Raw genomic sequence first — 23,275 nt, 5'->3', positions numbered from 1 at the left:
ATTAAATGAATCCATTTTAGGAGGCCTAAGTATCTGAAGGGCTTACAAATGGGCCCTGCCCCTATCTACCATAACCATAACAATAACAGACCTACGATTACGTATGCAGAAAATGTGCTGAATGCTGAATCACAACAGAATTTATGTCGACTGCCCCAACCGACTCTATGTAGGGTATACTAGACCTTCCTCTATTACAAATATAAATGGAAAAAAAAAGACAAAGGAAGGAGCATACAGAAAGCGAATAAGACGCCAGAAGCAGGGCGAAAGGGTACTGGGATTAAATCTGGAGAAACTCTCTAAATAATAATCATTTAAAGTTTAAAACGGTACCAGATGCAATGCAACCTAAATTTAATTTCGACAAACTGGTTATCCTCGTTTTTTCAGGACATAACCTATGGGAGTCGATTCACAGGTATAACCAAAATTAAGATAGAGGTAATGGATTTTAACAAGAGCTATGAGTCATGCCAATACAGTACACAAGTTTACCTTTTATTTACAAGGTCATAGCTCTTGTCAAAATCCATTACCTTTAGTCTTATCTATAATATCCAATCTCGAGATAGGAATGAAACATGAACAAGAAGAACAACCTTATAGGATAATTTTCTGATATTTTCTCCAGATATTCTAATAGATTTTAACCAAAATGTGTATTTAAATATATTTTTGTAATCTCGCCTTTACTTTGTACTAATTTTAATAACTATTTTTAATATATTCCATATACAAAATGTTGAATAAATTCCTTATACAACAAATATCGCAGTTGATAATTGATTGGTTACATTTTTAAAGTTAGCAGTTGCATTTATGTTGGAATAAATTGGCGAAGATAGAAAACTAAATGGCAATTTGTAATTTAAGAAGTATAGTTTAACGTGCCTAAGATTTATTTATTTATTCTCTTTGTAAATTGGGGAGATATATCAAACATTAGGTACATATAGTAAACGAAAATAACTGAAATCTTTTTATGTGGATAAAATTTGTTTATAATAAATTTTATACGTTTAATAAATCGTAATATAGAGTAATAACTTTAAAATAGCTTTAATTCAACATCAGATAAATAGATTAATATATAATAATATTAGCTAATATTTTTTCCATTTAATTGAATTCGGAAACTTCAGTTGTTTAACATCGTCTACCAATTTACAAAATCACTAGCTACAGATGACTAATAATGTAAATGCTAATCAGACTTTTCATGAATTTTTTCGAAGTGCACTTTCCATTTGTCTTTGACACTGGTTAGTGACCACTAGGAAGTCTTTTGCTTCTTCTTCGGTTCTCGGCGTCTATCGGCTGGTTCGGTGTTCATGAGGAGCTTGAGGTCCTTGTAGTCCAGCTGCAAGTACCATCGAATAACTGTCAATCGGCCCAAATGCGTCGAGAGGCCGGAGCCCAGTAATTTAATGTAGGTCTGAAGGTGTCATTTTTAAATTAAGATCGATAATAAAATGTGTATTTTAGATTAAAAAGAGTTTAAGCTTTTAAACTACGTGAATAAATTATGTTTACATACCAAATCAATAGCAATAAATTCCAAATATACAATGAATCTAAATGCATGTTGCAAGTAAAAGATAAGCATAAAGTACATACAAAAAAAGGAAAAAAGTCGGAAATATTCCCAATATCATTTGTGAAGAAATTCTTCGCATAGGTCGGATTTTATTTTTAATTTGAATTTTTCTTATGATACAAGACATATACAGCATCGATCACCTTTAAATACTGACGTCAAAAATACTTTTTTTTAAATGGAATGTCCCGTATATTTTTATATTTATAAAAAGAGAACTTGTATTCAAATAAACTGATACATCAGTTTCAATAAGTTTTTATAAAGTAGTAAAGTAAATGTTTGAAAAAAGTACTTTCGCTAGTCACAGTCCGGCTGAATAACAGTGTCCAGATGCAAAACTACTTTGAGGTGAAAATTTAAAGAGTTTTATGAACTTTTGCTATGAGACAGAATTTATAGGCAACAACGAGAAATAATAATAATAGCTCGTGAACTGAAAAAAATTAATATCGATATTGCTGCGCTAAGTGAAACCATAAAAGTAGAAGAAGGTCACCTTAAAGAACATGGCGGTGACTATGCTTTCTTTTGGAAGGAAAAAGCAAAAAATAAAACCCAAATACACGGCTTAAGCTTTGTTATAAAAAACGAGCTCATCGACTATCTTTAAATTCCTTCTGGAATAAATTAAAGGCTTATGACACTCCGCCTTAAGGTGGTAAATAAACAATAAGCAACCGTAGTTAGTACATACGCATGCACTTTGTATTTAGACGTACGACGAGAAGAAAGAGTGCCTTTAATCTCAACTGGACAGACTTCTTCCCAAGCAGACAAACTCATTATATTGGGAGATTTCAATGCTCATGTCTACTAACAAGTGCTTTAACCAGTACGGATCAGTGTTGGACTGACTACCGACTAGTGCGGTATATTATGGCTCTTCACATCTTCATGATAAGACGTATTCTTTTTTTTAATTGGTAAGAAAATAAGTAAGAAATAAACTAACACTGCTGGATTTACGCACAACGAAAGGTTGACAAAATTGAAGGAAATACTGACTGCCAAGCTCATCGATATATATTTTGACGACATTGAGGAGCATTGGTCAAAGTTTAAGTCAGAAATACTCTCATCTGCTAAAGAAACTGTTGAAAATATTAAAAGAAAACAGGAATAATTAAATGAAAATGATAAGGCTATTCAGAAACATAGATAATAAACGTAATTTGTACATCGCTTGGCAAAACGACCCCAATTCAGTTGCATAATATTCAATACTACATAAGAGCTGAAGCTGATGTACAGAAGCAAACTCAGCAAAGTAAAAACGAATGCAGTAATGCGAAATCAAATTCAGGAGGGAATACCGGATCTGGGTGAAAGTAACCACACCAGGATATCTAAGACTCCATCTTGGAGGACGTAACTCTATATTTTAGGCAGATATTGATTTAATCTTGCAGTGTGCAACAGAAATCGATAAGAGCACAAATAGTTTAGCAGCCCTCAGGGCTGCGAAGGTCTAAGATAGTCTTTAGGCTAGTGTGGGAAGTCCGAGAACAGTGTCACACTAATATGGGTACTAAGACAGAATATATGGCAATACAAGAGCTGATGAACGTGCTAAAACAGGATTAGATAAAATATTTCGGTCCATGGCCGACCTTAGGAGAACCAAAAGCACTATCCGCAATCAGATATATTGGATCCGAACATAACATAACTCCCATTTGATAAGTATACCTGGTCAAGTATATAGCAAAATATATATTGGCTATACACATGTAAATAGGGGTGAATTTCTGAAGAAAACAAGCAAGGACCAACTCAGGAGCATACCAGGCTTTCTTACTGGAAATGTGCCACTCAAGGGACCTTGATGCCAAAACTAAATTTAATGATAAAACAATGAGAACTTGATTTCTTTCTCATGTAATGTACTTTTACTATGTGTCTAGACTTTATAGCCTTTAACTAAATAAGTTGAGGAGAGGAGTGTTTGTCCCAAGTTGGTCATTCAGAAGTACATATATCTATATTTTTTAGTTTATTAATTTCCATAAATTTTAATAAAGGTAGCTAAAGGCCTTTATTTTGAATGTTGAGAATTTGAAATTGGTCGGTAAAAGACTGATTCAAAAGAATGGAAAGACTAAAGACCATTAGATAAAAAGCCCAGTACCTTTTCTTTGATTACATATATCAACAAAATATCAGCAAGATATCAACAAAAATAGCCAAACACATAAAAAAACAATAATACCAGCTTTTAAAACAAAATTATTAAGAACAACAAGAGCCAAAAGAAATTGCACTTAAACAGTGAGGTATACAAACTTACACGTGGTGACCGCCCAAAAACTTACATCGGTCAAACTGATAGAACCTTTAACAAACGTATAACACAACACAAAAGGGCTTTTATTAATCGAAAAACAGAAAAACAGATTCTACGTACGCACTTCACAATATAGATAACAATCATTCTTATAACGACCAATTTTAATTTCTCCCCATTTAAAATAAAGGCTTTAGGCTATCTTTATTATATTCTGTAGAAATAAATAAATTAAAAAATATAAATATATAAATCTGAATGATCAACTTAAAATAAACAACTCTCCCCTGTTCAAATTAGTCAATTATCAACTATAAAGTGTACAAATAGTAAAAATACATCCCTTGAGTAAGGCACTCTGCCGAAACAGCTGTAGTAAAAATCAGTTGTAACAAATTTTGTGAAAGTGTAGAAAAAAATGTTTTACAATTAACTTCCGTCAAGTAACGATTGAATCCATCACTTATCTAAAACTAAAAATCGACAGTTAACTCGAAGCAGTCAACCATACCTTGCATACTAACATAAGCACTAGATAGCAGATGACAAACACATGTTGAAGATTACCAAGTGACTCCAAAAATTTATGGTACCGATCCAGTGGATCTCTACTATCTGGTCCAGAATTCTGCAATAGGTATCATAAATAGATATCATGAACAGGAAGTCAAAGTCGGCAATACATCATTGGTGACTGATCGCAGAAAGCGCAACATCATGGTGTATAAGAAAAAGCTTCCGAAATAAATAAGACATATTTTGAATTGAGAGGATTATACCTATATCGAAAGTGGACTAATTTATGAAGTTCTTAAAAAAGAGTCCAAAAATAAAGGTCAATGCATTGTATTTTTGGATGCAACTTTTTGGATTTATTTTAAACTTATCATTTATTTTCTAGATACTTTTCACTCATCGATTGTGGTTTACATCCTCAAAGTATTTGTGATATTTTTATATACTGCTATCGACGGACAATGTTTTAAGTTAAAAGATAACTAAATGAAATTGAATGATGCAGTAAAAACCAGGAAAATATTTTTTGATTAGTGTATTAAAATATTTTATAAAATAATAATAAACAATATTCCTTGCAACAAAAATTACCGAATATATAAACCTTTTAAACCATTTTAATAAAAAATTAACAACTTAAAATAAATTTATTTAACATAATTTTTAAATGTTACAGTAATGAATGTATATTTTATTGATCATTGTAACTTTTGGAAGCAGGCCGTGGAGTAATATCCCATACTTTTCATAATACAGGACAGCATAGTCCGTCATTTCGCTCATCGATTTATTTTTATGATCGTGTTAAGTAAATGAACCGAAAACTAGGCCCAGGCTCTCGTTTGGTATGCATTAACCTTTCATGCTGAGATTTTTACGAGATAGTTAATAGGACTTGTCTTGGCAGGACTATTTCTATCAGCCTTGAATTTAGGCCATTCTGACAGCAGAGTTAGTTTCAAGCTAGTTCTGGAATGCAAAGGGACCCTAGCTATAAGTTTGTACAAACAAGTTCAACAATTTGGTATGGGTACCGGAATACTTAGGTGTAGACGGTAATGAACAGCTGGGGTCTTTGAAACTCGGGTCTCGTCGTCACTGCCTCCACTGGAAGAGTGCCAGACTGGAACCTATGATTGGAGTAATTGTTATTATTGACCGGGATAGTATTAAGAAGCTTCTCACCCAAAAGTTTTAGAGCTACTGAAGAACTTGTGAAAGTGTGAGATAGACTAGATTTTATGTAGCAGAGTCTTTTAAAAGTCTCACAACTTTATTCCTCCTATTTAATCCTTAATCGTAGAATATTCTCTTTGGCGGTCACCATATTTACTGTTCACGACGAAAGAATCTACTTCGATTAATAGATAACTTAAAGTGTCATCTATGTGAGATGGAGGAGAAAATATTCTCTGATGTCCTTTGAAGGTAGCCAGCACAGGTTTACCGAAGGTGACAAAACCTTGCTTTGGCATTCATTTAGCCGAGATAAGTGAAAGAGATATTCATGTGACATTTTATTGGGCCATGAGTATATTAAGGAACTAGATAGCTTGGACAGCAGGTATACATTCAGACATTAGGCTTTTGCTGATCGTAGTGGATAACAAACGGCTAGGAATAACGTTGCTCTCGAACTTGCCGACGACCAGGTCATTGCAGGCTCAGTTCGGGGATATGGCACTACCTTGTTTAAGAGATAAGAATTTGTGAAACAAGAAAGTACTTTATTGTAGCCGTATGATTTAAGATAAATGAACTAAGAACTTGAGAAGACAATAATAGGTACAACAGGTTAATGACAATAACAAGGTAAATAAATAAACTTGTTACAGAATAATGCAAATAGGGATATGAACTTGAAAAGACAATAATAGGTACAACAGGTTAATGACAATAACAAGGTAAATAAATAAACTTGTTACAGAATAATACAAATAGGGATATGAATAATAGTCGTATGTCAAAAATGAATATCATGAGCATTAAGGTAATTACATAGATCATCATGTTTGACGAGTAGATTATCTAAAATATACAAACAGTTCTGCTATCAGCAATATACGCAACTTGATAAAAGCCTTTATTGATTTAAACAGTTAATTTTGTAAAACGCATTTCTTCACTCTTATACAGTCGACTCTCGTTAGTACGAAACTCGAGAGACTCTTAAAATATTACGAATTATTGAGTGTTTGAAATATCAAATGATTCGAAATTTGTGAAAAAAAAAATAAACTTCGAATTATTAAGTGTTGTTCAATGATTATTTATTAACTGCTATTTTATAACAATGACAAAAGTTTAGAAGTACATTCGTGTACATACATGTATGTATTCTTAATGTGCATTAATCAATCTTTTTTTAAGAAAAAAAGTGCCTGAAATGCTTTTTCATCTGTTTCATTTTGTATTCACAAGGTTTGTAAGGTATCGAATGAGACAATCTGACAACAAAGTCAGAAACACTCACACCGCTAATGTCAACTAATGGTTCTATTGCTAGTTGCATAAGTATTGGAAGATTTTCCTGATCTTCTTGTAAGAAACCGGATTTTTTGAAGCAGTTGAGAATTGTTAGAGGTGTTATACCTCTCCATGTCTTGTCAATCAGTAAAATAGCTGACAAAACCGTGATATTTTCAGTTAGCTTTGTCGAGAGATTCTAAAACGAGCTTAACAATTTCTTTGCGATAGAATGTCTTAAAATTATGGATGATCCCTTAGTCCAATGGTTGCAATTTTGAAGTTGTATTTGGCGGAAAGAAGTAGAGTTCCACGTTTTAAAATGTAGGAGGACTGTTGTGGACAGTGCAATGCTCAAAATAGTAAAATTTGTTGCTTTTTCATGTCCCCATTAACTGTTAAAAGCCAATTGTTAAAAATCTCTGTCGTCATCCAAGCTTTTTTGTTAGCACGATAATCCATAGGAAACGATTTCACACCTTTGAAACATCGCAATTTCACTAAAGGTGTAAGTTTTTCTGATCCGTCCATATTTACTGCAAGTAAAACTGTTAACCTCTCTTTACAATGTTTTCCCTCATGACATTTTTCATCTTTAAAAGTAAGCGTCTTATTTTTAAAGTTACGTCCGGTAAACTTGCGTCCGGTAAACATTTGATATATAGACCAGTTTCATCAGTATTAAAAATATCGCTGACATCATAGTTTTTAATCAAGGTCTACAATTTATCGTGCCAATCTAACTAAACTGCATCATCAACACTTCCACTTTCCCCGCAAACTTTTTTAAACACAACTATATTTCTCTTTTTGAAATTTGTAAGCCACTCTTCACTTGATGCTTAGAGTAGACGCGAACTCTTTTGCTTTTTGCTTCAACAAGTTTCCGCTAATAGACACTTTTTGTCCTCTACATTGTCTTAGCCAAATAACCAGACTTTCTTTCAGACGAGGAAATTCACGTTTTGTAGTTCTTTCCGTACTCAAGCAAATTGAGCAGCATTAATTTTCTCCTTGTGCTTTATTACGGTTGAGAGAGTACTCAGAGAAATCTTAAATTCTTTTGCAACATCACTTTTCTTCTCACCTTTCTCTACTTTTTGGATTAACTTCTTTTCAGCAATCGTCAAACATTCATACTTTCTAGGGCTCATGACTAACAAGATTTTAATCTGTATACCAAAGAGTAACAGTAACTAATAACTAAACAAACCAATTCGTGAGAAGTGTGTAGTCAAATTAATCATAACAACAACAAAAGTGCGTTGATACAAGTTTGAACTGTACTTTCCCTCTCTTTCTCTCTGCAACTTTAAAATGCCGATGAGTTCGAAGTAACGCGTCGTTTTGTTATATAGCAATGATTTTTTCGTTCGAATTACCAAGTTCACAAAAATGTGTTAATTTAGTTCGAAATATAACGAGATTTTGTAGGGAACTCGTAATATCTTTGAATTATAGAGAGATTCGAATTATCGCAGGTTTGAATTAACGCGAGTCGGCTGTATTTCAAAAACTTTATTTGACATTTTTCACTTTACTAGTAAAAGATTTTATTTTGAAGTAAAACACTACATGTAAAAACCGTAACGTTTAAAAATAAAAAAGTATTTGTTTTGAAAGCAAATCTAACTGTAAATTAATAAAAGAATTGCATAAATTACTACAACAATACCTAATTTACCATTCAGTTTTATCATACCTTGTGCTAAAATGAAGTTTAACCATATCCCAATACAGTTAATATTGTTAGACCGTCTTCCATATGACACCAGCAGACCTAAATTAATTGCAACCGAAAAAACACCACAAATATATTAAGAAACTATTTATTTTAATATTATTTGCACAAAAATTGAGAAATAACATGAATATCCATGTTTTACCTATATTTTAGAAAATTAAACATTTATAAGTACGTTTGCCATAAATAAATAACATTTTTTTGTTATTTAACTTTAACAATAATATCAAACTCTAAATTTAATTAAAATATGCGTAAAATAAAATATCAATTTTGTAACGTTATGTATCAAACCTTTGTCTCATATTTATTACGTTATTTTTCTTTTAATAATTATTTTATTTTAATTTCTTTTGATTTTATTCATTTATTGACATTGTCTTTCATTTTACTATTTTTATTTCAAAAATAGTTGGCCTCAATTCTTCAATTAACTAAATATTCTATGTAATCCTTATTTTTTCTAAGGTTCTTGAACCCCCAAGTGGAGCATAGAGCTTTAGTGAAAACTCGCCACCGGGTTCTATTTTGCGCTAAGGCCTTCACCTCATTCCAAGACTTTCCTTGACCTCTTATCTTGTCCATGATGAATCTTCTCCAAGTTTGTACTGGGTGATCTCTTTTTCTTCTTCCTTGGGGATTCCACCCTAGGGCAATCTTTGCAATACTTTAATTATTTTTGAGTGTGACCAATCCAACTCCACTTTCTGGACTTTATTTGATGTTCTACATTTTTTGTTCTGTCACGTGTAGTAGATCTTCGTTTCTGATGATGTTAGGCCAGAAAATACGAACAAGTCGTCGTAGACATTTATTAATAAAGACCTGCAGTTTATCTGTAAGGGTTTTTGTCACTTTTCAGATTTCACATCCGTAGAGTAGAACAGACATGACATTCGTCTGGAATATGCGGAACTTTGTCCTTGTAGTATACTCGTCAGATCTCCAAACAGGGTTAAGCATGCTGAATGCTTGTTGAGCTTTTCGTATCCTCATACGAATATCGTCCTCTGTACCTCCACTTTCTGTTATGACACTTCCAAGATACGTAAAGTTTTTCACATTTTCAATCTGCTTGTTGTTGATAGTAAATAGCGTGTTGTTCCTTGCATTTACTCTCAAGGATTTGGTTTTACTAATATTTATTTTCAAACCTACTTTTTTGGCTTCACTTAGGCAAAGTTTCAAACCTTTGTCTAACAGGCAGATATCGTTGGCGTATTTCAAATCGCTTAGGCGTGTGATTAACGTCCTCTGTATCCCTCTTGTGTCGGAGTCTAGTTTGGAGAGAACATAGTCTACTGCTATGTTCAGCTACAGCTCATGACTTCAGTAAGTATGTCAAATTCGTCGCTGTTGACTCCATTGTGTGTCACTCTCCATTTGACCTCAGTGTTCAGTGACTTTATATAATGGAAATGGAAATTATTTTATGCGAGATCTTTTGTAGCTCTAAAATTTTCCATAAAGCAGCACGAGATAAGCTGTCAAAGGCACGCTCGGAGTCAACAAAAACCATGTATAGGGGTGTGTTCTATTTAACCGATTGTTGCATTATTACCCTTACAGTATTAATGTGGTCTATGCAGGAGGATTCTGGTCTAAAGCCTACTTGACCAGCTCGAAATGCAATCTTGTTTGTTAATCTTTTAAGTGTGATGGTCGTGAAGATTTTATTTGTATGTCTTTTTCTTTATATGGCTTCGGCAGTTTGCCATACAGGCAGTAATTTGTATGTCACATACATGAAACATATAAATTTTTATGCCTTTATTTAATAGTCAGTAAATCTATCAGTTGGTAACTCTGCTCCGTCATGTCACACTTTTCTGGCATTGCCACAATTCTGTGGTGGCATATTTTTTTAAATATCGTTTATCTATAAAAAGGTATGCTTGGATTGAAAATTCATTTATTATATTAAATCTTCTCTGTGGTAAGTTATATTCAATATTTAACCAATACCCAATGTGTTTTTATGATTTCAAATTTTATTTCATTTTTTATACATCCATAACATGTTTCTTTTAAACTTATAATCCGTCTAAATATAATCGTAATAAATAAACTAATTAATTTATTTAATAATAATTATATCCACTAAATACTTACCAATTTGCTATTTTCTATTTAATATTTTTTATATTAACTTTTTTTTAGTTTAATACATTGTATCAATATTTATGACAAGACTAGATCATTTATCGATTGTTCAATCAACTTTCTTTTAATTTCAAGTTTTCGAATTCTCTCTATGTAAGTAGTTCATTGTCTACAAATCTCAGCGTATATATAGTATTTTTGTTGAGCGGCAATCACATTATCGTACTACCAGTTAGTCCATTAGTAGGCGTAAAGCTGTTCCTAATGAAATTTTATTACCTTATCTTGGTATTTGAGTCAATATTTAATGTTCTAATTCTATCTATGGTGATCTATCTCTGAGATATATTCCTAGGAAGTGAAAAAGGAATGTGTGGTCTTCATACCAAAACCAGGTAGGATGGACTACACTTTACCAAAGGCTTTCCGACCAATTAGTCTAACATCCTTTCTGTTGAAAACGATGGAAAGGCTATGCGAGAGGTACATAAGGGATGAAGTTCTGGTCCATAATCTACTTCACCCAAATTAGCATGCATTTACTTCGGGAAGATCTACTGATTCTGCACTGCATCAAGTAGTGGAAGAATTGAAAGATCACTGGACAATAAAGAATTCACCTAGGTATATTCATAGACACTGAGGGAGCGTTTGATAAAACCACATTCTCAACCATCACCCAACAGCTCAGTGTCAGGAATGTTCCCCTCACCGTAAGTGAATGGATATTTAGTACGCTTTCTAATCGAGCAATAAGCATAAATGTAGAAGACGGATTAGGCTAATGCTAACTTACGGAGTTATTGCTTGGGTAACAAAAGTGCTACAGGCAACAGCAATTAACAAACTAAACCATATTCAAAGCACGTGGTGTTCGTGTGTATTAAGGTATAAAAAATGCTTATTGAAAGCTTACAATTTTTATTTTAAAGAAGATCTTTTCGGAATTAAATCATTCCATCATCAGTTTACTAAAAGAGAGAGTAAAAATACCAATATTAAAAAACAAGTAAGTTAAAATTTAAATATATAGAAAGAACACGTTGGTTTTTTACTACTTACATAAAAAGTTGTTAAAAACATTGTATAGCCACATAAAAACATTGGAAGGACATCCGTATTAAAAAACAATCCTCATGGTATTTATAAAGGTAAATGGAATAGACTGTTAACTTGTTGATTATTAAAAACTGAAAATGGGGGCATCTTACATGACCCCCTGTAGCTGGTGAGGTTTTATCGACTTACATTACCGCTGATCTGTGCTGGAGTCTTGGGCTAACTCATAGAAAGATGGTATGAAAAATCAGTTAGTACCCGTCAATGTCAAGTGGAATGATGTAGTAGGAAAGTCATTGTGCTTAAGTTTGAGAATAGGCCGTTTTTAGTGAAGAATTGTTTTTGTGTGTAGTAGGATCAATAGCAATTTTTGGTATTTTAAAAAGGTGGGAGAATGTAAAACAATGAGTGACTGTGATGTAAAATAAATTTGGTATACCAGGGTAGGGCAAAATTTAAGTTAGGTAGTTGAAAATAATAAATCAGTTTAAAGGCGATAAAAAGAATGTTATTACCTAATTGTTTCCTTGTATGAAGTAAGTATAGATAAAAGTTGGTTTGAAATTTATGGAAGATGAATCGAGGAAGAAGAAATAAAAGAAAAAGAATGAAAAGGAAATAGGAGATGAATGTAAAGATGTAAGCTGGGGATACTGAAACTGATTGTGATAAGAGATTGATAGATGTAAAGTGAGTATTTATAAGAAAACCTGTGTGATTATTTAGATGGTAGTTATTGGAGAGGATGGGAAATTGGATATTGGAAAAAAAATGTTAGTGTATTAATGGTGACAAGAATAAAGTTAAGTATGGCGGATTATATAGGGTGATATTAAGCTATGGGAAAATAGAAAGAAATGTAGAAGTAAGTAAAACTGGATGTGTAGTTAAAAGAAAGAAAGTTAGATCAGGAGAATAATTGTCGATGAAGTGGGACGAAGTCTCTGTTGATGCTGGTGTGACGATTAACACAATTGGGACTATTTTTCTTTTCCTTGACTATTTCCAAATCCTCAAAAAGGTCAAGTTTGAGATAATCTCTACTTGGGATGTTATGAAGAAGAGAAATATCATCTGGTACCTTGATTGTGTGATTGTGATATTTAAGATGATGGGAAAAGAAGAAGTGTTCTCTAACTTAGAATGTTCAATGGCCCTAGTTACTCGAGATCTACAAGTTCTACCAATATAAGTGGCATCACAGTCAGAACATTGAAGTTTATAAACTCCACTGCGCTTGCTGAAGTCAATAGAGTCCTTACTATTGCATAATGATCTACTCAAATTATTGTTAACTTTAAAGGAAATCTTAATATTTTCAACAAAATTCAGGATAGTGTTTTTGATTGATTCGGAGAGTGTTGGACAGTGAAATGGTAATGGGAAGTAAGATAAGGAATCTGAAGTAATGTTAGGGTAAGCTGATTGTTGAAGCAATTTACGTTTCTTTTTATAAATGAGTTTATGGATGATATCAGGGTTATAGCCATTATTGAAAGCAATCTGTTTGATTATGTTTAGTTCTTGGTTGTAGTTAATGTTGGATAATGGGATGGTTTCTAAACGATGAATGAAACTGTTGAATGCAGATAATTTGTGTGAAATGGGATGGGGGTACATTTCAATCCTAACTTTCTATTACTTTCTAACGCCATAATTTAAAGAAACTGCCACAAACACACTTAATTATCCAAAATAATAAGAAATCTAAACAATAACAGCTGCACTTCACTTTTGTGTTACGCACCTGACTACTAGGAGGAGACTGATGATAACCACCTAATCCACCCCAAGCGGACTTCAATTTTGGGTTTGTGCGCCTCGCCAACTTAAGTGGTGTTGACAGTAAGTCGATAAAACCTCACCAGCTACAGAAGGTCATGTAAGGTGCCCCTATTTTCAGTTTTTATTAATCAACAAATTAACAGTCTATTGCATTTACCTTTATAATTACCATGAGGATTGTTTTTTAATACGGATGTCCTTCCAATGTTTTTAAGTGGCCATACAATGTTTTTAACAATTTTTTATGTAAGTAGTAAAAAACCAACGTGTTCTGTCTATATATTTAAATTTTAACTTACTTGTTTTTTAATATTGGTATTTTTACTCTCTCTTTTAATAAACTGATGATGGAATGATTCAATTCCGAAAAGATCTTCTTTAAAATAAAAATTTTAAGCTTTTAATAAGCATTTTTTATACCTTAATACACACGAACACCACGTTCTTTGTATTCAACAGGTATACTAGCCACTACTGGATATCTCCACTTCATGGTTTGTTCCAGTTTCACTTTTAATTTTAAACCATATTCAGCGGATGGCTTACATAAATATAACAGGTATCATGAAAACAACACTAACTGCTGCAATGGAGTCGGTCATTGGCATCACGCCTCTAGACATATACAGTGTAGGTAGAAGTTTATGGTCGGTATGGTAAAATTTAACAGGATATCTAACGCAGATATAAAATCATATTTTCAGCGAACAGACAAAAATAACAATCATATTTCCCCTTGGTCTCCCCTCCATATTTCTTATTGCTGCCCATTGCCCAGTAGTAAGACGATTAGTTCCGATGAGTTTCGATTAGTTCCGGTTAGTTCCGATCAGAGATATTTTACATATCTCTGGTTCCGATCCTAAGAAACTAGAGGTGGGTCGTTGACATTTTTATCGGAACCGTTTTTCGTAAACTGTAACTAGTTGATTGTTTATCAGTAGCTTCAAATAAGCGAGTACACAAAAAACATATTGGCTATTATATTGAAAGAAACTACCGAAGGATATATTTATTATAACTTAAAAAATAAATTAAACAATACAAATAGTACTTACATTTACATGACACATTATTAAATCGCGAATCTTAAGTCTAAATTGACATTTAAAAACATACGTTTTTCCACTTTTCTTGTTGTTTCTTCTTTTGTTTAAAAATAAACCAGATTTTAAACATAATATAGTGGTTAAGTTAGGATATACATGGCGATGGTTTTTCCACCACTGTAATGGACAGTTCCAATCACCGTTCGAAATTTTTTGTGGTTAATATCATCAGACAAATACATGTCGACTTCTTTTATATCTCTAGATACAGGTGTATGTTTAGATGAGTCATGTCTAATAAATTCATCAAAAATACACCATGGACTTAAGTCATCTTTAGTTTCTTTTTCTTGTACTGGTTGATTTTCACTAGTACAATCATCTTTTTCTTTTTTTATAGAAGTAACCAGCTTCTTAACTCTTTCTTTTGTTTTTTATAACTAGGTATTCTGAATAATGAATGAGTTTCGATTTACGATTGATCTGCATTTTCGATTTCAAATCTTTATTGATAGTTCGTCAAAGGATTTATTTATTGTAAATATTCAATTATGAATTATTTTTCTTAGTCAAAATTATTGACCTAGTATAAGAATAATAACTCTATTTTCAAAAAATGCGCATTTGTAGAAGATGCAGCTTTTATGGTCCACTTTCTGAATATTGCAATGATTGAAACTTCTCCTGACGCATTTCTGTCCATTTCGACTACTTCTACTACAAGTACTGACCTACTGCCACCGCCATCCAAGCGTCAAAAGGTGATGGATACTTCCAATAATAAAAATATTAGTTTAGAACAAAAGAAACAAATAGATATGGATTTAATAAACCTATGCAAATACTCGTTTCATCCGTTTTCCATAGTTAAAGAACGAGCTTTTAAAAAGCTTGCAGGGTGGATTCCTGGATATAAACGTTATTACGTTATTATTATTATTAAACGATATTACGTCAGGCTCATTACTTCAGGAATGTTATACCAAAACTAAGCAAATTATTAGATCACAAGTTGTTAAAGAAGTAGAAAATATCTGTATTACTACTGACCTTTGGATATATCGAGTAACTGAGAGTTACATCGCATTAACAGGACAATATTTAACCGAAAATTTAGAATTTAAAACGATTTTATTAGGCTGCTGCCATTTTTGTGGAAACCATAATTCAGAAAAGATCGCTTTTGAAATTAGTGAAATTATTTCACTAATTTCAAATTTCAGTTTCTAAAAAAACTCATGTCAAAAAAAGTACCTTATCTTTAGAAAGGCTTTTAAAGTATCAATTACAACATAACAAAGTTCCCAAACGGCCAATCCAAGACGTGGAAACTAGGTAGAACTTCACCTATTACATGTTAAAAAGAATGACCGAGTTGCAATGAAGAGAATGAAGAGAATGAAGAGGCAATCCGTTCCACTTTTGTATTAGTTAATACAGACTTAGACTTGGACCAAATCTAAATAATAAAGACTGGATTATTTTTTCTCAATTTTCCCAAATTTTACGGCCTTTTAAAGAAATAACAAGTACAATGAGTGGCAAAAAATACTTGAAGGGTAGTTCAGTGATTGTTATGGTACGCTGCCTTCAAGAATCTTGCAAAAAAATTTTAGCAAACGGTAACCTTACATCCATAGTATCCGCCGTAGTACAATCGGGTTTAGGAAAAAGTATTGTAAATTTAAACACATGTTAAAAATCTGGTTTAATTTTAAATAAAAGAAGAACACGGTTAACAAGAAATAGAGTAGAAAAACTTACGTTTTTAAATGTCAATTTAGACGATTTACGATTTAATAATAACGTGTAATGTAAATGTAAGTACGATTTACTATTTGTATTGTTTAGTTTATTTTTCAAGTTATAATAAATATATCCTTCATTAGTTTCTTTTATTTCAATAAATATACACATAAACGATAATAGCCATTATGTTTGTTTATGCAGGTACTCTCTTACTTGAAACTACTGTTAAACAATCATAGTTATTGTTTACGAAAATCGGTTTAGTCGCGTTAAGAGCGTAGACGCAAAATTTCAGGCCAATGCTTTTTAAATGTATTTATTTTTTTCGAATCCTGAGAAAACTAACAAATATTTTTGAAAAATTTAAACGCAGAATGAAAGGTGACATTATTGCCGAGGGCCGAAATAAACAAAAAGTTTTTTTGAATGAGATACTTAAAATTCAAAATCACACTAAATTTTCTCTTTTTTCGCCCCTGTAACTTATTAAAATAAACATTATAGAAGTTTTCAGAGACTTTCAGTCCTCGGTAATAATGTACTCTTTCATTCTGCGTTTAAATTTTTCAAAAATATTTATTAGTTTTCTCAGGATTCGAAAAAAAAAAAGAATGCCCACCTCTACTCGTTCGTTATCTGTGTTCCTACTTTGATTCGGTGCTTTGACTACGCGACATGAGTCGGTGCCAAATAATTTCGTATGAAGGTTTATTTATTGTGGAGTTATATGCATTTTATTATTTTTATTGGAAATAAGGCACAATGTGACTTTAAAATAAGCTTATTTTTCAGCAAGATGTTTAGATTTTTAATTCGGAAATCGTACTTAAAATACGAAACATTAATAAATTTTATTTACATAAAACGATTTCCGAAGTGAAAATCAAAATGTTAAATTAAACTTATCGTAAAGAAAAATTGTGGCAAATTTAAAATAAAAAACAGTAAGCTGCCATTTAAATCAATTCGCCAAATTTGATTATCTTAGAACGTTGTTAAAATGCTAAAAAGACAACAGGTCAAATAAAACCAATAAGTTTGGCAACGTTGAACTTCTCCTCTTTTCTTAGTTCCACTAATGCCATTTTGACGATATAATGGGCTGACCTAATATACCTCTCTCTTTTTAAACAGGTGTTTCTCACTCCATTTCACATAAGGTCCATACCGACCATAAACTTTTACCTACACTGTATGTTACAGAGCTGGCGCTGGTAACAATGATGCAACTGCGCTCAGTTGGTGCAAACCTTGATGTAGGAATGAGATATTTAAGAACTCATTTTTGGTGCACTACCTCTCCTACAGACAGACTGCGACTCAATTAAGCTAAAGTTTGTCTTTGACAAACCCTACAGAATCTAAACAGGACAGTATAGGGAGAAAAACGTGGCAAATGCGTATTGCATGGCTCCAAAATGGAGGAAGGCTCAGGATTCGGGATAAACTCAAGATCACTGAATCTAAGAATAAAGTGGGGTATGAGCAAAAATGGACTAGCTAGCAACAGAAATGGACTTCTGGAGAAGAGCATCAGGCAAATCAAGAAGAGATCGGATACCAAATAAAACAATACGAGAAATGAATAATAAGAAATGAAAAGTGATGGGAGTCAAGCATACAATAGTTGATGACATAAAAACAAAACAGTTAATATGGTACGGCTATGTACAGAGAATGCCAGATGACAGGATTCCGAAACAGATTTTGACGTGTACACCATAAGGAAGAAGAAAAAGAGGAAGGCCGAGAAGAAGCTGGAGAGAGGGAATTGAAAAAGAACTAGAGGAAAGAGAAATTCCTCCAGGCCTATGGTTAAATAGAGAAGAATGGCGGTTAGGAGTCGAAAGGCGTCGGAGAACGCTGTAAACCAATAGTAGTAGTAGTATGAGCAAAAATGACAGCGTAGTTCAGAGAGAACTGGCTGGTTTCTTCATAGCCCCAAAAGAGATAACCCAAAAAGATATAGCCGGGAAAACTATAATAATCTGCACAGATAGCATAGAAGCGCTACTAATCTTGAATAGACCACGTGTCACATCAGGGTTAGTAATGGAGTGTTACGAGTCACTAACTCAAGCGTCAGATGGGAATACCATCATCCTAAGGTGGGTTAAAGAATACAATAGGAATAAAGGCAATCGCATTGCTGACCAATTGGCTACGAAGGCGGCAGGTCTAAGATTCTTAGGACCTGGGGAACTTTTTGGTTGGTCAACTACAATAATCGCGGAAATTTTCAAAACTGGTCATTGTCAACTAAGCCAACACCTCTTTATACTGGGGCTAGTAGACAGACTTCTATGCAGGAAGTATAACGGAGAAGACGAAACTATATAGCATGTCCTATGTGAATGCCTGGAGTTATCATTACTACGAGAGTATGCGTTCGGCGAGTCCTGGCCCACACCTGTCCACAAAAGCAAGATGTCCCCTGGCGATTTGTCCACCTTCCTAGAAATGGCAAGATGGACAATGAGCTAAGGACGACAGCTCCCTGGGAGGATGCACAATGGGTCAATTGTGGCCTTAGTGCTGTGGAACTTAACTCGCCTTCCCCTACAGATACAGATACAGATGTGTTCTAATTAATTTTTTTAATTAAATTTTGGTTTTAGTTTTTTCTGGCTTTCCACCAAAGCTTATTTAGTTTAACTTTAAAATATGCTCCGTTTTTTTATTTAAGTGAATTTATAAAGATGTTTTACTGTAAATCTTTCACTTTTGAAGTCAGTTTGTTTTTTTGCTTCCTCTTTTGTTTTCTATATTAATTTTTATCATATATCTATAAACTCTGCTTTGTATATTACTGACAAGATCTCACAAGTTCTCAAAATTATTATTTAAATAATATAGTTCTTCCCTTACACCGTAAATTCTTTTACATATTAATAAAAATTGTAAACAAAAAGCTTTATTTAAGGTTTACCTCGAATACAAAATAAATGTTCATTAGTTATACTTTATATATTAAAACGCGTATAAAATGTCTTATTTTAGTTCTTAACATATTTGTGGTTATTTTAAATATTTAAAAACACTCACCAACATCTCATCGTCTGGAATTCTCGACAAAAGGTCGAGAATTTCATTATTGGGCACTGAATGAGGTCTCAATATCCTTCTTAAGAATTTGTTAATACCCCATAACATTAGTAAGTACCTAATTGACAAGATGTACAAGACTACCGTTGCTACAACCAGCAGGAATATGGCTATGCAGGATAAGTAAGGAACTGTGAAGTTGAACATACTGAAAATGAATTAAAAATTGTTAAAATATATTTTTAGAAATATTCTAACACGTAACAAAGATTTGATAAAAAAGAAAAAATTACTAAACTAAATTTATATTGTTTGCTTCAGTAAAATTAAATTGGTAAATTTTAGTGGTAAATTTAATCTATATTAGGTACATAAAATACGAGTACCTTATTTGTGGTATGAGCAATAAATCCAGGTTTTAGACATTTTTAAGTAAATACTACAAAGAACTTGGTTTAGTTCAATCTACATTGTGAGCTATTCATTTCAGGCAATGTTCTTTAAATCCAATATACCTATATTGCTAGATGAATAATTCAAAACCAAACAAAAATGCAATAAATCCCAATTTAAGACTAGGCAAACTGACATAAATTCATCATATTTAACCAAACTACAATAAATGCTTGAAATAATATCTTTGTGAAAGTTTTGTTGAGTTTGCGCAAATTACCAAAAGATGGCAATCACAGTTTTATTCCTCTTTTTCTTCTATTTTATTATGTATAAGAATGTATTTTGTTACTTAGGTATTTTATAGAGAGTTGTTTGTTTGTACAGTTACATCAGACACTGCATGTTAATTTACTAAAATGGAAGACGTTATATCTAGTATTTGTGTAAAAGATGGTAACAAGGGAAGTCGAAAGAGAATGGCTAAAGTGTCTAAAAGATCGGTTAAAAAAAGTAAAAGGTAAAAATACACTAACATTTATTATTTCGTACGGTTTTAAATGATAATTTAAATTATTTGTAGTTATGAAGATAAAGATTCGTTAGTAAAGAAGTTTAAGAGACCTGTAATCATTCAGGTCTTCTTCTTGATGTGCCTATCCGTTACGAATGTTGGCGATCATCATGGTAATCTTTATCTTATCTGCAGCAGCGCGGAAAAGCTGAATATATGTTGTATTGAACCAGATTCTAAGGTCCTTTAACCAAGATGTTCTTCTTCTTCCTGGAACTCGTTTTCCAAATATTTTTTCTTGCAGGATGGCTTGAAGGAGAGCATATCTGGATTCACTCCGCATAATATGTCCGAAGAACTGTAACTTTCGAAATTTGATGCTGGCCAGTACCTCCCGGTTCTTATTCATTCTTCTGAGGACCTCCTCATTTGTGAGTCGGCCAGTCCACGGGATCTTAAGTATTCTCCGATATAGCCACATCTCAAATGCTTCCAGTTTTCTGCACATATCTTCGTTCAAGGTCCACGATTCAACACCATAAAAAAGGACAGAGAAGACGTAATCATTCATTTATGCTACGAATGATAAATGAGAGCAAAATACAAAACTTAAAACTGTTCTAACAAAGACCTATGTCCTGTGGCGTATTTGTTCTATCGTATAAATACCTTTCATAGTATCTACGAATTAGTTAAAAATAATAAATTGATATTAGGTTGAATGCTCGAATAAATGAACTTTGATTAAACGAAAGGCAGATATCGAGCACAGTTTATTAATTAAATCTTGTCCAAGTACTTTCGCTTCCTTTTAGCAGTTTTTTTAAAAAATTTTAAAATTTTAAACTGTTTGTCCTTGTGTCGTGTAGTGTAATGTACAATTTTATGTTGATGATATTCTCAACAGATTGTTGGATAGGCCAAAATTGACAAAATGCCCCTGAATATGCTGTAGGAAACGAAAGTACTTGGGTAATATTTAATTAATAAACTGTGCTCGATATCTGCCTTTCATTTGATCAAAGTTAAAAATAATAAAACCAAAACACAGATTTTCAAATCAAGGTGTTTGGGACTTCTGCAATATTCTATTTGGACGGATTTTAAGTCTTTCCGCCTACTTAAAACTGGCGACACTAAGCTCAAAGGTTCCATAAGATTTAAATAGCCGTATGCTGCGCCTACTGCAAAGTGACTGCGAAACGCGCTTTTACATGAGATAGAGGGATGATCATAAGAAAAATTCTACAACAATAGGGACAAAATCATTGGTGGACAGCCATCGAAGAGAATATGGGCACAGCTGTGTCTAAAAATGGATTAAATATGCACCTATGTAAAAAAACAGACATAATTTTTATCCTATGTAAATTTTTGTCTTGTAATATGATTTGATATAATTAATAAATTACTTTTTAATACCTTCCAACAAGGATGCAATCCATCCAATCGCATTCTGAACACCCTGCGTTACTTCTTCAATCGCCTGCAAACGTTGTTTCAGACTTTTCTTTTCTTCTTTCTCTTTGTCTTCTTCGTCGTCGTCTTCTCCTTCTGAATCCTGCGATTCATCCCACGGGACTTGTAAAGGTCCTAATAAAGATCGTACTATATACTGTTTTAAGAATACCAAGAGAACTAATATCGGAAACATCCATGGTTGGAAATAGTAGCAAAGTATAACCCAAACTACCAATGCCGCAAAACTTTGTAGTTTTGACTCCCATTCAAAACAATTTCTAAAATATTAAATAAGATTTACAGCACATTTACAATTAACTAGAAATACAATAGGTATATCATGGGACATAATGTGATGGAGTTGTGAAGAAAAAATATTATCTTGTTTTCAAGAATAATTCTAAGGATAATGCAAGGAAAAAGGAAAAAATTAAAAAAAATTGCCTTAATGTTTAGGATCATTATTGAAAAAACTTACGTTAGATAAAAATATGTATTCAAGAAGTATCTGATTACTTACTGGAAAAGCTTGCCGACTTCTAAGAAATACATAACAAATACTTTTAGCCTTAGAACATTTTTTACAAAAACTTGCCGCTTAAACTTTACTTCAGTTTGCATATATTTCTCCTCCCTTGGATTTAAAGTTCTTATACACGCTCTCATAGGATTCCGCTGAATTATCATTTCTAGAAGAATTTGTGGTCCATTTCCTTTCGCCCTCGTTCGTAGTTTTTTATCCTTTAGAGCAAACCACGTTTTTTCTCCATTTCGTATTCGTAGAAGCGGAATTGCAATCTTTCCTGAAAATAAGTACTTATTATTAATATACAGGGTGCGGCAGATAAATGTCCAATTAGAAATATCTCGAGAAATAAAGGTAACTGACTAATGAAAATTGGTATGAAGGGGTTTTAAAGAGTGACCTATTTAATGAACTTTTTAATTTTAGAAATATTTTCGTTATTTTGAATATTTTTTGTTTATAGTTTCCTTATCCTATTGTGAACCGTTTTTAAGTTATAATGGTTTTTATATGAAAATTACACTTTTCTACCATGTTATAATATTCAATATCCGCTAACGTAATTTAAATAAAAGTTTCTATTTTTTAGGTGCTTATTAACCAGATATAGTATTATCGTTTACAGTGTAAAGTTGCCTTTTTTATTATACAGGATGTTGTCAAAATTGGCATAAAACCAGCATCCTAAATTTTCGCCTCATTCCTTTTTTTCAAATAGGTCGCGTTCACACTCTGTGAAAATAGTGATTGTATGTTCTTTACAAATTGCTCTGAAACACTTGGCGCATTTTGATGCTGTTTTTCGATTTTTTTTCTTGGGGCAATAGGAGCATTTTGGCCTTGCACCTGCTTGATTTTCCTCAGGAACATCTCGTTTCTGTGTCAAAGGAAGAGATTCAGATATTTTTTAATTTGCAAAGTTAGCAGAAATGGCAAGTTTTGGGCCGCTCTTTTTTGCATATGTGGGGTAATGAGTTG

At 32.7% G+C, this 23,275-nt stretch overlaps 1 protein-coding gene across 1 annotated transcript; it reads right to left on the bottom strand.

Annotated features, from left to right (window-relative positions):
* Nucleotides 1-1,131: 1,131 nt before the first annotated feature.
* On the bottom strand, nt 1,132-22,570 carry LOC140452919 (multiple C2 and transmembrane domain-containing protein-like). The gene is made up of 4 exons (XM_072547242.1): nt 22,292-22,570; nt 21,723-22,049; nt 19,404-19,611; nt 1,132-1,438 (listed from the first exon to the last, which is right to left on the bottom strand). The coding sequence occupies exons 1-4, from the start codon at nt 22,456-22,458 to the stop codon at nt 1,277-1,279; spliced, it is 864 nt and encodes a 287-aa protein (XP_072403343.1). The 5' UTR covers nt 22,459-22,570; the 3' UTR covers nt 1,132-1,276.
* Between the last annotated feature and the right edge of the window lie 705 nt (nt 22,571-23,275).

The sequence above is a fragment of the Diabrotica undecimpunctata genome, chromosome 11 (assembly GCF_040954645.1).
Source record: "Diabrotica undecimpunctata isolate CICGRU chromosome 11, icDiaUnde3, whole genome shotgun sequence".
Classification (NCBI taxonomy): Eukaryota; Metazoa; Arthropoda; class Insecta; order Coleoptera; family Chrysomelidae; genus Diabrotica; species Diabrotica undecimpunctata.
This window is presented reverse-complemented; position numbering and strand designations above follow the sequence as displayed.